The 14,744-nt window shown below is 33.3% G+C and overlaps 1 protein-coding gene across 7 annotated transcripts in view; it reads right to left on the reverse strand.

The window, feature by feature from the left end:
* LOC139486850 (minichromosome maintenance domain-containing protein 2-like) overlaps positions 1 to 14,744 on the reverse strand; it is an 87,497-nt gene that overhangs the window by 14,442 nt on the left and 58,311 nt on the right. For all 7 annotated transcript variants that reach the window (XM_071271916.1, XM_071271914.1, XM_071271917.1 and 4 more), the window contains 4 exons: positions 14,345 to 14,434; positions 12,705 to 12,885; positions 5,542 to 5,683; positions 2,579 to 2,718 (listed from right to left, as the gene is read on the reverse strand). In XM_071271916.1, the coding sequence (XP_071128017.1) occupies positions 2,579 to 2,718; positions 5,542 to 5,683; positions 12,705 to 12,885; positions 14,345 to 14,434 (553 nt within the window). The remainder of the gene's footprint in view (positions 1 to 2,578; positions 2,719 to 5,541; positions 5,684 to 12,704; positions 12,886 to 14,344; positions 14,435 to 14,744) is intronic.

Raw genomic sequence — 14,744 nt, forward strand, 5'->3', positions numbered from 1 at the left:
ATATATAAGCCAAAACTGCATTTTACCCCTGTGCACTTTTTTTAGCCATGGCATCCATGTTTTTTTGACACAACAGAAAATAAAACACAAACTTTATTCCAGATATCATAAGGACCATTAAGCTTAAGTTTGATTGGAATTGGTTCAGTAGTATCAGAGAAAAAGATTTTTTGAAGTTAGTAAACATGATAAACAAATGGTTTAAAATTGTTCTCAAAGGGCAATAACTCCTAAAGGGATCAATTGACAATTTTATTTGAAGATCTTGCTGAACAATTTTGCTGTTTACAGTTTCTCTTTATCATTAATAATATTCAAGATAATAACCAATAAAATGATCTGCAGGGTGCAGCTTGATACAACCACAGAAGTCAAACTCTGAAGAAATAATGGCCAATATGGACACAACTTTCAAGCTTGATACAACTCTGAATTTAGATTGTGATTAAATATTTGACACAGAAGGAATGTGGTCTAGTGCACTTAAAAAAAAAAATTTCCTTTAATGGTCCAATATCCAAAATCTAAATACATGGATTGATTCAGCATATCAAAGAATCCCAAGAATTCGATTTTTATGAAATCAAACAAAAGTTTAATTTTGGACCCTTTTGACCTCAATGTGGACCAATTTGATAATAGGGCCCAAAATTCAAAAATCTAAATACATGGATAGATTTAGCATATGCGATCCCACTGGCACTTGAATCAGAATTTTTTTCCCTATATACCTCAATATAACACAAGGTACTTAACTCGCATTTTAGAAAAATGTACGGCGGTGACGAAATTTCGTTATATGCCGATTTTTCACCCAATTAGTAAAATTGTATAAGATACTGCGAAAAAAATCTAACAAGTGTTATTTGTGGTATGTCTAATAAGTTACGAGTTTCCTTTTTTAGACACAAATCTTCCCATTGACATTCTTGGTAAGGATTTCAACGGATGATTCCGACAACAAAAGAAGGCGTGTTATACACCATAGAGAAGATAAATCAATTTAGATTTACGACAAAACAAGTATTAGTGAGGTTGACAGCCAAGAAATCGGCATATAACATAATTTTGTCACCGCCTGACATTTTTCTAAAATGCAAGTTAGGTACCTTGTGTTAATATATTAAGGAATATAAGAAATTTTTTTTCTGAGACAAGTGCCTGTGTGAAAACCCCATACATTCAATTTTTGTTGAAATCAAACAAAGTTAAATTTTGGACCCGAATTTGGACTAACTTGAAAACTGGGCCCATAATCAAAAATCTAAATACATGTTTAGATTCCGCATATCAAAGAACCTTAAAAATTCAAATTTTATTTAAATCAAACACATTTAAATTTTTGACCCTTACGACCTTAATGTAGACCAATTTGAAAACGGGACCAAAAATTAAAAATCTAAAATCACAGATAGATTTGGCATATCAAAGAACACCAATAATTTGATTTTTCATGAAATCAAACAAATTCTAGTTTTGGACCCTTTGGACCTCAATATGAACCAATTTAAAAATGGGGCCCAAAAATCTAAAAACTAAATACATGTTTAGAATCAGCATATCAATGAACCCTGAGAATTCAATTTTTGTTAAAATCAATCTAAGTTTAATTTTAGTCCCTTTTTAATGTTGACCAATTAAAAATGGGACCCCAAATTAAAAATCTAAATACAGGGTTAGATTTTGCATATCAAAGAACCTCATTAATTCAATTTTTGATGAAATCAAGCAGAGTTTAATTTTGGATCCTTTGGACCTATGTGGACCAATTTAAAACCGGGCCCAAATTCCAAAAACTTAATACACTGTTAGATTTAGCCTATCGAAGAACCCCAAGAATTCAAGAATAAAACCCCATTGAAATTGGTCAAGAAATAAGCAATTTATACAAATAAACTCATAGATACCAGGATTAAATTTTGTATATACGCCAGACGTGCGTTTTGTCTACAAAAGACTCACCAGTACACTCATATCCAAAAAAGTAAACAAGAGGATCTCAAGAGCCTATAATAATATTGGTCACCTATTATTTTTTTGCTTAAATCTTTCATCAATGATTAATTTTGCTTTTCAATATATATTAATGAGTGGCTTAAAAATGTGATTTAAATGCTCATTGTATCTGTCATATTTTCTTTAAAAGCAAATAAATGCAATTTACCCATATGTTCCATTTTAGTCATAGTGTCTATGTTTCTTGATGTACAGGGAAATAAAATACAAAATTTATACTATATTCATTTGAGAAGATTTTTAAAGTTAAAAAACATAAACAACTTGTGTAAAATTGTCCTTAAAGGGCAATAACTCCTTAACAAGTAATTGTCTGGAACCTGAAAAAAATAAACTTCCTACTGTCCAGACAAAAAATAAACTACCTACTGGCTAGAAAAAAATACCTACTAGCTAGACACAAATGGAACCCTAAAACCTGTCCATAAGTATGAATATTCAATATCTAGACCCAAACCTAACTCTGGTTAATAATTGTCTCATTGGAAATGACAATTTTTCTTAAAATTAAAATTTGTGTAACTAAATCTTATAATCAATCAGCAAACAAGATGATACTTACAATGTTTTCAGGGCTGAAACAGGTACTTTAGAGTTACTTTCAGAACTTCTTGTTTTTCTACTGGCTAAGTAATATCCATGTAACAAACCTTCACATTCTTCAGTCATATTAGGACAAATAGCCTTCACATATCTGAGAAACTGAAAAGACTAGAGGCTCTCAAGAGCCTGTGTCGCTCACCTGTTAATGTGTTTACTGATGTCGGCCATCTTCGTTGGTAGGCGGGGTCATTAGACACTTTTTTTTAAAATAGATACCCTAGTATTATGATTGTGGCCAAGTTTGGTTAAATTTGGCCAAGTCGTTTTAGAAAAGATTTTTATACAAGTTACAAAAATGACGAAAAGTTGTTCAATATTGACTATAAAGGGCAATAACTTAAGGGGTCCTCTAACAATTTTGATCATGCTGACTTATTTGTAGATCTTACTTTGCTGAAGATTATTGCTGTTTACAGTTTATCTCTATCTATAATAGTATTCAAGATAATAACCAAAAACTGCAAAATTTCCTTAAAATCACCAATTTTAGGGCAGCAACCCAACAACAGGTTGTCCGATTCAACTCAAAATTTGTGAGGGGATATATCTTATTCTGATGGACATTTAAATCTTGAAAGATTTGCCCTAAATGTCTTAGTTTCAAAGATATAAAGCAAAAACTGCATTTTACCACTATGTTCTAACTTTAGCCATGTCGGCCATTTTGTTTGGCAGGCTGGGTCATCGGACACATTTTTTAAACTATAAACCACAATGATAATTGTGGCCAAGTTTGGTTAAACTTGGCAAAGTAGTTTTGGAGAAGAAGATTTTTAGAAAAGTTACAAAAAATGACGAAAAGTTGTTAAAAATTGACTATAAAGGGCAATAACTCCTTAAGGGGTCAACTGACAATTTTGGTCATGTTGACTTATTTGTAGGTCTTACTTTGCTGAACATTATTGCTGTTTACAGTTTATCTCTATCTATAATAGTATTCAAGATAATAACCAAAAACTGCAAAATTTCCTTAAAATAACCATTTCACAGGCAGCAACCCAACAACAGGTTGTCCTATTCGTCTGAAAATTTCAAGGCAGATAGATCTTGACCTGATCAACCATTTTACCCCATGTCAGATTTGCTCTAAATGCTTTGGTTTTTGAGTTATAAGCCAAAAACTGCATTTTACCCCTATGTTCTATTTTTAGCCATGGTGGCCATCTTGGTTGGTTTGACGGGTCACGCCACACATTTTTTAAACTAGATACCCCAAGGATGATTGTGGCCAAGTTTGGTAGAATTTTGCCCAGTAGTTTCAGAGGAGAAGATTTTTGTAAAAGTTTACGGACAACGGACGACAGACGACGGACGCCAAGTGATGAGAAAAGCTCACTTGACCTTTCAGGTCAGGTGAGCTAATAAAAAACTGTGCAGGATATTTTCATCTATTAATATATAGTAGTATTTAAACATTCAAACTCATCACAAAATGTTTACTTTCTGAAAGGACAACAGGAACTTCTAACACTGCCAGAGCCTTTCTGTTGTAACCTTTATAGTACCTATACGTTATCATAAGTATATTAATAACTTCAAATTACTTGATATAATTAAACACATACAATTTCAAAGCAATGCAAATAGAGACAAAAGTTTTAAAATCAAATATAACCTAAATATTTAGCTTAAACTCTCTCAAAAACTAACTCAGACTACTAGACCTGCGGTTGGTAAGATTAGTAATTCCAATATTCTGATTAAGTCTTACTTTTAAACATATTCTAAATTTTTTAAGGCATTGTATTTGATATACATAAATATTTGTTTTTGATCGTACTGTCATGTATTGTGAGTTTTATGTGAGGCCATGGAAAAATAATTGATGGTTTCCCCTAACAGTTTTTTCTGTTGTTTCCTGAATGGTATTATAATAAACATTTTAATGTAGAGGCACTATATAATGTTTGAGAGACAACACCAACAACACAAAACCTGTCATCTAGAGGTGACCTCATGGTCTTCAACACAGTGGAAACCCAAGCACTGATGACAAGCAGTAAGCTCTGAGTAGCCCCAGTGACAAAACATAGTGCACTTTACTTTATTTAAGATTGATCAGTGATGAAGGAGATCAAAACAGTTTAAATCTCCCCAAAATAAACGAGTGAAGTGCAGAGACAACTAAAAGTGTTGGAAATATGCAAGATTATAGTTATGCTATAGAAACAAAACATAAAGATATAAAATTATGCAAAGTAACAAAAAAAAAAAAAAAAGCCTGTCTGCTGGGTCTAAAAATAATTTCCATGTTAGGGGAAACAAACAATTAATTTTCCTTGGCCTGAGGGCCTCTGGAAGACTACTGACAGTTGTATTAAACCTTGTCCTCTTTGAATAAAGAATTTATTATTATGATTTACAGTTAAAATAATAAAGCAAGCAAACCAAAAGTTTAAATCCCTTGCTTGCTAACTTTGTTTGGTTGTTTGCTCAGACATTACTACAGTGAAACCTGGGTAAACAGAACCCTGATAAATCTGAATTTCAGTTTAAATCGAACAATTTTCAAAGTCCCACAAAATTTCCCTATCTGTTAACGTTCTAACTTGAAAAAACCGTACCCTGTATATAAAACATAGTTGATTGGACAATGGATAGTATATTGGGAACAATTTTGATATTCATTCACCAATCAAACCTTTGTGTATAGTAAACAGACTGTTATACTTCACCTACTCATTGAATTTAAGTGTCAATCTTAATTATAATGTCTGAGCAAACAACCAAACAAAGTTGGCAAGCAAGCTATTTAAACTCTTGGTTTGCATGCTTTATTATTTTAACTGTAAATGTCTTGTCAGCTAGAACATTATTTCTTGTGGCATTGTAGGCAATCATAAAGAAGACAATGTATTGGGAAACAGTAAAGGAGAATATCTATATTATAACGTTGACACGTTTCTGTACAAGATATACTACCTTATGAAAGTTGTCTTCTGAGATGTTAGATTTTAAGTTATGTCCCATGGATAAGGTCAACTGATGATGTGCACATTGTAAATAAACTTGTTCATTGGTATTACTGGGACCATAGTCTGTAAAGTGTACCACACTAAAACATCTGTCAAAAAATTACAAAATACAGTACACAAAAAGTTTTTTTAGAGCAAACTCATTCTTATTTGTCAAACTTCAAAGCAGGGGCGGATCCAGCCATTCTAAAAAAAGGGGGGGGGAGGGGGGTTCCCAACTCAGGATAAAGGGGGGGTTCCAACTACATGTCTCCATTCAAATGCACAGAAATTATTGCGAGATTTTTGTTATTGCAAAAAATGTGACAGAGTTGTAAACGCAATAATTTAAACTCGCATTTTGGAATATTTCATATGAACTAAACAGGATTTTTCTCAAAATCGTAAAAATTAACATCGCATTTAAAGGGGCACTAGCTACGAGATATATAAAAAATCTAAAGTTTGATTTTTTTCTGTTCAATCAATAATGAAAGTGAAATAGTGAAATAACAATTCTCTTTTTGCAGACAAAAAGGTTCAATTTTGTCAAATTACGCTAAGAAACATTGATAATTAGTAATTCACTTGCAAGTGAATGAGCCGACCTCTTTAAATCCGTATTCATGTGAACTTCAATTTAACCCCTAGCTAGAGATTGACAACGCATGCATTGTACGTGTACTGGTTATTTAAAGAAAAGAATGTCAACAATGAAAGTGAAACTACGGTAAAACATTTGATTACTAATTCGGTGCACATAAAATCATTCTTATACGGTTAAAAACAATGAGAAACATCTATTTTTAATCTATAAAATAAAATCAAACAGACCCATAAAAATCCAATTGCACGTGTTGGTTTAATCTATTCATATCTTTATTTATGTTTACATCGCTTATATGGTCATCTGAGGTCAAATCATATCGATAGTTAATTAGATGGCGTCTGGACTAAAATACACACGAAACGAACCTATATATTATCTACCCCATGCTCTGTAAATTGTTTATTTTAGACTTTTGATAGTTTGGATAAATGTTTTACATTGTTATAAATCAAATATGAGAATTTGAGTCAAATCCGTGACCATGAATTTGACAACTAGTGCCCCTTTAAGTCGAAAATGACAAAATTACAATAATAAATGCATGCAATAATTTCTGAATTTACAGTATAAATAGTCATTTAGGAGCAAATAAGTAGTCAACATTAAAAATTTGAAGTTTTGTCCTGCAAATCAATTTTGCTTGATAAAGTATCTCTCTTTCTGTTACAGTTTTTAAATTGATAGCCAAACTTGAGGCTCTGAAGAGCCTGTGTCGCTCACCTTAGTCTACGTGCATATTAAACATTATAGACAAGAAAAGAATTCATGACAATATTCTCTGTTTTGATGATTTTGTATTACTCATTTTAGTCTGTATAGTTTCTCTCTATCTTTTAAAGTTTTTGCCCAAAACACAAAAGGATAAAAAAAAATCACTCCTGTAAAGAGTGACAATCTACTTACTATTGGCAAAATTTGACTTGTTAGTAGATCTTGCCTTGCTGATTTTTTTTGAGATTTAATGTGTCTATTACAATTTTTATACTATAAGTCAAATAAAGGCAACAGTAGTATACCGCTATTTCCAAATTCATAAATCTATTGAGAAAAAAACAAATCTGGGTTACAAACTAAAACTGAGGGAAGAGCATTAAATATTAGAGGAGAACTATGACACAACAGAGACACAACATTAAAATATAACCCACAAGAGACGAACTATAATATAACAATGGCCATTTTTCTGACTTGGTACAGGACATTTCAAGAAAAAAATTGTGGGTTGAACCTGGTTTTGTGGCATGCCAAACCTCCCACTTTTATGGCAATGTTAAATTGCAATAAAAATTACAACATTACATGACAGGACTACAACACAAATAAATGGGAGAACAAAAGTACAAAGTTGAGGAGAACAAAAAGTGCAAAGTTGAAGAGCACAAAGGACCAAAAGTTCCGAAACGTTGCGACCAATACGGCTAGGGTTTTCTGCCTGGGTCAAGAACATCCTTATTATTGCAAAATGCAAAAAAAAATTGGTAATCATCATCATTTGAGGGCAATAAGTCTAATAAGGAGTCATCTGACAATTTCCCTTTAGTTGTCTTAATAGTAGAAATTGTCTTGCTGATCATTATTGTATATTTATTAAGTTTCTATCTATTTAATATAATTTTAAAAGATACAAGACAAAAATGCAAACAAGAGTGCACACACTGAAATGTCTCGCCTTCTTTGTTAATCATTGATATCATGTTGATAGTCCTAAATATAAAGATTTATTACAACTGTCACATAAACTTAACATTAATCACGAAAACTAAACATTGACCAACGAACCGTGAAAATGAGGTCAAGGTCAGAAGAACCATGCCAGGCAGGCATGACAAGCTACCAATTCTTCCTTACAACATATACAGTTGACTGATTGCTTATAGTTGAAGAAAAACACACCAAAACACAAAATCTTAACACTGAGCAATGAATCGTGAAAATGAGGTCAAGGTCAAATTAAACCTGCACGACGGACATATAAGTCATAAAATATTTCAATACACCAAATATAGTTGACCTATTGCACATATTATTAGAAAAAATTACCATAACTCAAAAACTAAACTTTTACCACTGAACCATGAAAATGAGGTCAAGGTCAGATGACACCTGCCAGCTAGACATGTACACCTTACAATCATTCCATACACCACATATAACATACAGTATAAGTAAAACAGACCAAAACACAAAAACTTAACTATAACCACTGAACCATGAAAATGAGGTCAAGGTCAGATGACACCTGCCAGTTAGACATGTACACCTTACAGTCCTTCCATACATCGAATATACTAGACCTATTGCTTATAGTATCTGAGATATGGACTTGACCACCAAAACTTAACCTTGTTCACTGATCCATGAAATGAGGTTGAGATCAAGTGTAAACTGTCTGACGGGCATGAGGACCCTGCAAGGTACGCACATACCAAATATAGTTATCCTATTACTTATAATAAGAGAGAATTTCACATTACAAAAAATCTTAACTTCTTATTCAAGTAGTCACTGAACCATAAAAATGCGGTCAAGGACATTGGACATGTGACTGACGGAAACTTGGTAACATGAGGCATCTATATACCAAGTATGAAGTATCCAGGTCTTCGCACTTCTAAAATATAAAGCTTTTAAGAAGTTAGCTAACACCGACGCTGCCTCCATCGCCGCCGACATCACTGTCCCTATTTCGAGCTTTCTGCAACTAAAGTTGAAGGCTCGACAAAAATAGGTAAAAATTGCCCTCATAGGGCAATAACTCCAATAAGGAGTCATCAGGCGATTCCCTTCAGTTGTCTTAATAGTAGATCCTGTCTTGCTGATCATTTTTGGATATCTAAGATTCTATCTATCTGTTATAACTTTAAGATATAAGGCAAAAATACAAAATATTGGTAAAATTCATCAGCTAAGGGCAATAAGTCAAATAAGTAGTCAACTGATGATTTTGAATATGTTTGACTCATTTGTAGAACTTGTTGGACACAATTTTTATACTAGATTCTCCTATAATAAGTGTGGCCAAGTTTGGTTCCAATAAGCCAAAGGACAATTGATGCCGCATAATGAGAAAAAAGTCATGTGACCTGATCAGCAATTTGAAGTTCATATAAAAACAAGTTGGACACTGATGCCTCCACCTTTATAATGTTAATGAGTAGAGGCTTACTCATGTAATCCTTTGAAAACTAATTTCAAGAGAAAAGAACTAAAACTAGAGGCTCTAAAGAGCCTGTGTCGCTCACCTTGGTATATGTGAATATTAAACAAAGGAAGCAGATGGATTCATGAAAAAATTGTGTTTTGGTGATGGTGATGTGTTTGTACATCTTACTTTACTGAACATTCTTGCTGCTTACAATTATCTCTATCTATTAAGATCTTGGCAAAGTAGTTTCAGTGGAAAATGTTAGTAAAAATTTACATATTTTATGAAAATTGTTAAAAATTGACTATAAAGGACAATAACTCCTTAGGGGTCAATTGACCATTTTGGTCATGTTTACTTATTTTTAGGTCTTACTTTGCTGTACATTATTGCTGTTTACAGTTTATCTCTAGCTATAATAATATTCAAGATAATAACAAACAAGAGGCTCTCAAGAGCCTGAATCGCTCACCTGAATTTTTTTGGTTTAATCTCTCATCAATGATTATTTTGGCTTTTCAATTTATTTAAATGTTCTTTGAATCGTCCTATTTTCTTCAAAAGCAAAAAAATAATCATTTTCTCCTATGTTCTATTTTAGCCATAGGAGCTATGTTTCTTGACATACAAGGAAATGAAATATAAAATTTATACTAGATACTCTGAAACTCTAAAACTCATTTAGCCTAAGTTTGGCTGAAATTGATACAGCAGTTTCAAAGGAGAAGATTTTTTAAAGTAAGTCAACATGATAAACAAATTGTGAAAAAAGTCTTTAAAGGGCAATAACTCCTTAAGAGGTCAATTGACAATTTTGGTCAAATTGACTTATTTGTAGATCTTACTTTGCTTAACATTTTTGCTATTAACAGTTTATCTGTATCTATAATAATATTCAAGATAATGACCAAAAACTGCAAAATTTCCTTAAAATTACCAATTAAGTGGCAGCAACCTAACAATGGTTTGTTTGATTCATCTGAAAATTTCAGGGCTGATAGATCTTGACCTAATGAACATTTTTACCCCGTGTCAGATTTGCTCTAAATGCTTTCGTTTTTGAGATATAAGCCAAAAACTGCATTTGACCCCTATGTTCTATTTTAAGTTATGTCGGCCATGTTTTTTGACGGATCAAAAATCGAAGCACACACTTTGTGCAGGATAATATAAGGAACAATCATGCTAAGTTTCATCCAAATCCATTCAGCAGTTTCAGAGGAGAAGATTTTTTAAAGTTAGCAAATATGATGAACAAATTGTGAAAAATTGTCATTAAAGGACAATAACCCCTTAAGGGGTCAATTGACAATTTTGGTCAAATTGACTTATTTGTAGATCTTACTTTGCTGATCATTTTTGCTGTTTACAGTTTATCTTTATCTATAATAATATTCAAGATAATGACCAAAAACTGCAAAATTTCCTTAAAATTACCAATTAAGTGGCAGCAACCCAACAATGGTTTGTTTGATTCATCTGAAAATTTTAGGGCTGATAGATTTTGACCTAATGAACATTTTTACCCCACGTCAGATTTGCTCTAAATGCTTTCGTTTTTGAGATATAAGCCAAAAACTGCATTTGACCCCTATGTTCTATTTTAAGTAACGGCGGCCATGTTTTTTGACGGATCAAAAATCGAAGCACACACTTTGTGCAGGATACTCTAAGGAACAATCATGCTAAGTTTCATTCAAATCCATTCAGTAGTTTCAGAGGAGAAGATGTTTGAAAAATTGTTAACGACGAACGACGACGACGACGACGACGACGACAACGACAGACGCCAAGTGATGAGAAAAGCTCACATGGCCTTTTAGGCCAGGTGAGCTAAAAACGGCAAAATTTTCTTAAAATTATCAATTTAGGGGCAGCAACCCAACAACCGGTTGTGAGGTTAATCTGAAAATTTTAGGGCAGATAGATCTTGACATGATAAACAATTCAACTCAGTCAGATTTGCTCTAAATGCTTTGATTTTTGAGTTATAAGCCAAAAACTGCATTTTACCCCTATGTTCTATTTTTAGCCATGGCGGCCATCTTGGTTGGTTGGCCGGGTCACGGAACACATTTTTAAACAAGATACCCCAATGATGATTGTGACCAAGTTTGATTAAATTTGGCCGAGTAGTTTCAGAGGAGAAAATTTTTGTAAAAGTTAACTACGACGGACGACGCCGGACACCGACGGACACAAAGTGATGGGAAACGCTCACTTGGCCCTTCGGGCTAGGTGAGCTAAAAATAATCAAGTTTCAATTTCAAGATTGACAACTATTGACGTGCTGAGATTATTAACTAAAGGCTCCAAGGAGCCTGTGTTGCTTACCTGATATTCTTATTTACAATTGATGCATGAAATACCGTATAGAGGGCTATTTTCACAGGTGTAAAATTTCGGGATTTTCATTGAAAAAGGTATACGAAATATTTTGGCAGTTATTATTTTGGCGGATTCAAAACTTTTATCAATACCTTTACATGTCCACTTTTAAATTGGCAGAACTTATTTTGGTAATTTTGTTCTATCTGCGAAAATAAGTGAAAATTTACACCCTTCAAAAATAACCCTCTATACAGTAATGCAACCTTTATACTTTTGCTTTAGTTTCAGAATAATAAGCAAAAAACTGCATTTACCCCTATGTTCTATACTTTTTTTTTAATCTTTCATCATGCATATTTATTAAACTGGATACCCTAATAATATTTGTGGCCAAGTTTGGTAAAATTTGTGTCAGTTGTTTAAGAGGAGAAGTCTTTTGTAAAAGATTACAAAAATTTACGAAAAATTGTTAACAAGAGCCTGTCCGAGAAACAGCAAGCCAGATTTTTCTGCAGATGTCAAACCCTGAACAGTTAAGCAAGCATAGACACAAAATTTAAGCTGAAAAGCTCTGAATTTGAATTAAGATAATCTTTCAAGAACCATAACTCGGTAAAAGTGAAATCGTGAATATCAAACTTGACCTCCATTTTGTCACCAGTAACAACATAATAAAATTTAAAAAGCATTGGTTGATCTGTTCATGAGTAAATGCACAGACACAGCATAAGAATCATTATACTGTCCAGAGTAAAATGAAACATGGAATCCTTTCTTTTGCTTTACACACCCCTTAGATATACTTACCGGGGATTTCTTTAATTGCGTGGGTACCAATGTTCGTGGATATTTTATTTCGTGGTTTTGCCGAGGTCTGCAAACAAGCCTATATAAGCTTTGTCATTCGTTGAACATTTAATTTCATGGTTTACCTGTACCCAAGAAATCCATGAAAATTGGTATCCAACATATATTTATGAATCCACAGTACTCCAGAGAATAATGAAACATGGAATCCTTTCTTTTGCATCACTATTATACTTACTCCAGAAGTGTATTTGAACTATCATTGATATTTTGTCCTTTGAATGGATCATTACTTTGTCTTTGTTTGAATGGTTGTGTGTATCCCCATACATGACATGACAGTGTCTCTTCTAACTGCTGTGGCAACCCACCAGTATATCTACTGCTAATATCAATGGTAAACTTCCTTTGTCCTAAACCTGTAAAACATTTGTATTGATATTCCTTTAAATTATGATCAATTTATCCTAAAATCAGCAAACTGTTATACAAATACAGAAATTAGAATCAGAAATCTAATTTGGCATTCAGTGAGATCATATCATAGGGAACATGTGTACTAATTTTCAATTTGATTGGACTTGAACTTCATCAAAAAACTACCTTGACCAAAAACTTTAACCTGAAGTGGGAATGACAAACAGACGAACAGACAGACGGACCAAGTTATACAGACAAGAAAAAATAATGCCCCTCTACAATTTAAAGTGGGGTTATAACATAATGTCAGTTACATTAGATTTCAATATAGAAAATATCCATCAACATTAGACTGTGAACCATAAAATTTTAGATTAAGTATAATATTATATTAGTTATAACAGAGGGACCTCAACATCATTCAAGACAAAGAAACTAAATTAAATCTCTCTGAAAAAAGGAACATAACATCGTCCTCTATTGGAAATAGATAGAAACAGTTGTCACTTTATTGAAGGTGCTCTTTTGTCATATTGTTAAAATTGGTGCTAACTGGAAATCACATCATCACCACATTTAAGCTTAGGGCCTCATCTGAACATTTGAGAGTCCCTACTGGTTACCTAAACTACACACAACAAGAGGCTGTCACAACGACAGCAAACCGGATTTATTAACATTTATTTGTGTCCTGGCAATATCACAAGAACCATTACTGATGAATGGGGAAAGTGAAAATCGTCAATATCAAATTTGACCTCCATTTTGTCATCAGTATCAACATATTAAAATTTGAAAAGCTTAGATTGAATGGTTCATGAGTAAATGCAACAACGTGAATGTAAACGCCATTTTACGATCTTTCAAGAACCATAACTCCTGAATGGTAAAAGTCAAAATCGTCATTATTGAACTTGACCTCTATTTTGTCATCAGTAACAACATATTAAAATTTTAAAAGCTTTGGTTGAATGGTTCATGAGAAAATGCACGGACACGACGGGAAACACCATTTTTCAATCTTTCAAGAACCATAACTCCTGAACGGTAAAAGTCAAAATCGTCATTATTGAACTTGACTTTCATTTTGTCAGCAGTAACAGCATATTAAAATTTTAAAAGCTTTGGTAGAACAGTTCATGCATAAATGCACGGACAAGACTGGAAACTCCATTTTTCAATCTTTCAAGAACCATAACTCCTGAACGGTAAAAGTCAAAATCGCCATTATTGAACTTGACCTTCGAATAGTTGTCAGTAATAACATATTAAAATTTTAAAAGCTTTGGTTGAACGGTTCATGAGTTAATGCACGGACAACATTTGATTGCCGCCCGCCCGCCCGCCCGCCCGACAGCCCGCCCGCCCGCCCGCCGTACATCCCCAAATCAATAACCGACATTTTTGTCACAAAAATCCGGTTAAAAATATAAGTATATTGAAAGGAAGCTTTTTTACCTGATTGAATTTGTTCCTTTGTTGATTTTTTATATCTTTCTATGTCTCCAATATAGCACACACCATTCTTTGCCAAATGAAATGATCCAGCTAAAACACAAATAACATACAGAGAGACAAATTAAACTTTTAGGAACTGTTTTACTGTCAAAAGTTGTCGCTCTTTCATCTACAGAAATCTATGATGCATTAGAAAGGTTTTGTCATGGCAATTTTGGGGACGTAAGTGACAGACTGGACAGCCAGAACTGATGGACACAGGATGGACAAGGGTAACAATTAATGCCCCCTCCATTGATGCAGGAGCTTTAAAAAAATAGTCAGAGTTTCATAACTTGTAAAAGAGGTAGGATAGGACGCACAGAGAACCGTATCATTTTTCGCATGAGGCAACACGCAG

The sequence above is a fragment of the Mytilus edulis genome, chromosome 8 (assembly GCF_963676685.1).
Source record: "Mytilus edulis chromosome 8, xbMytEdul2.2, whole genome shotgun sequence".
In the NCBI taxonomy this organism is placed as follows: Eukaryota; Metazoa; Mollusca; class Bivalvia; order Mytilida; family Mytilidae; genus Mytilus; species Mytilus edulis.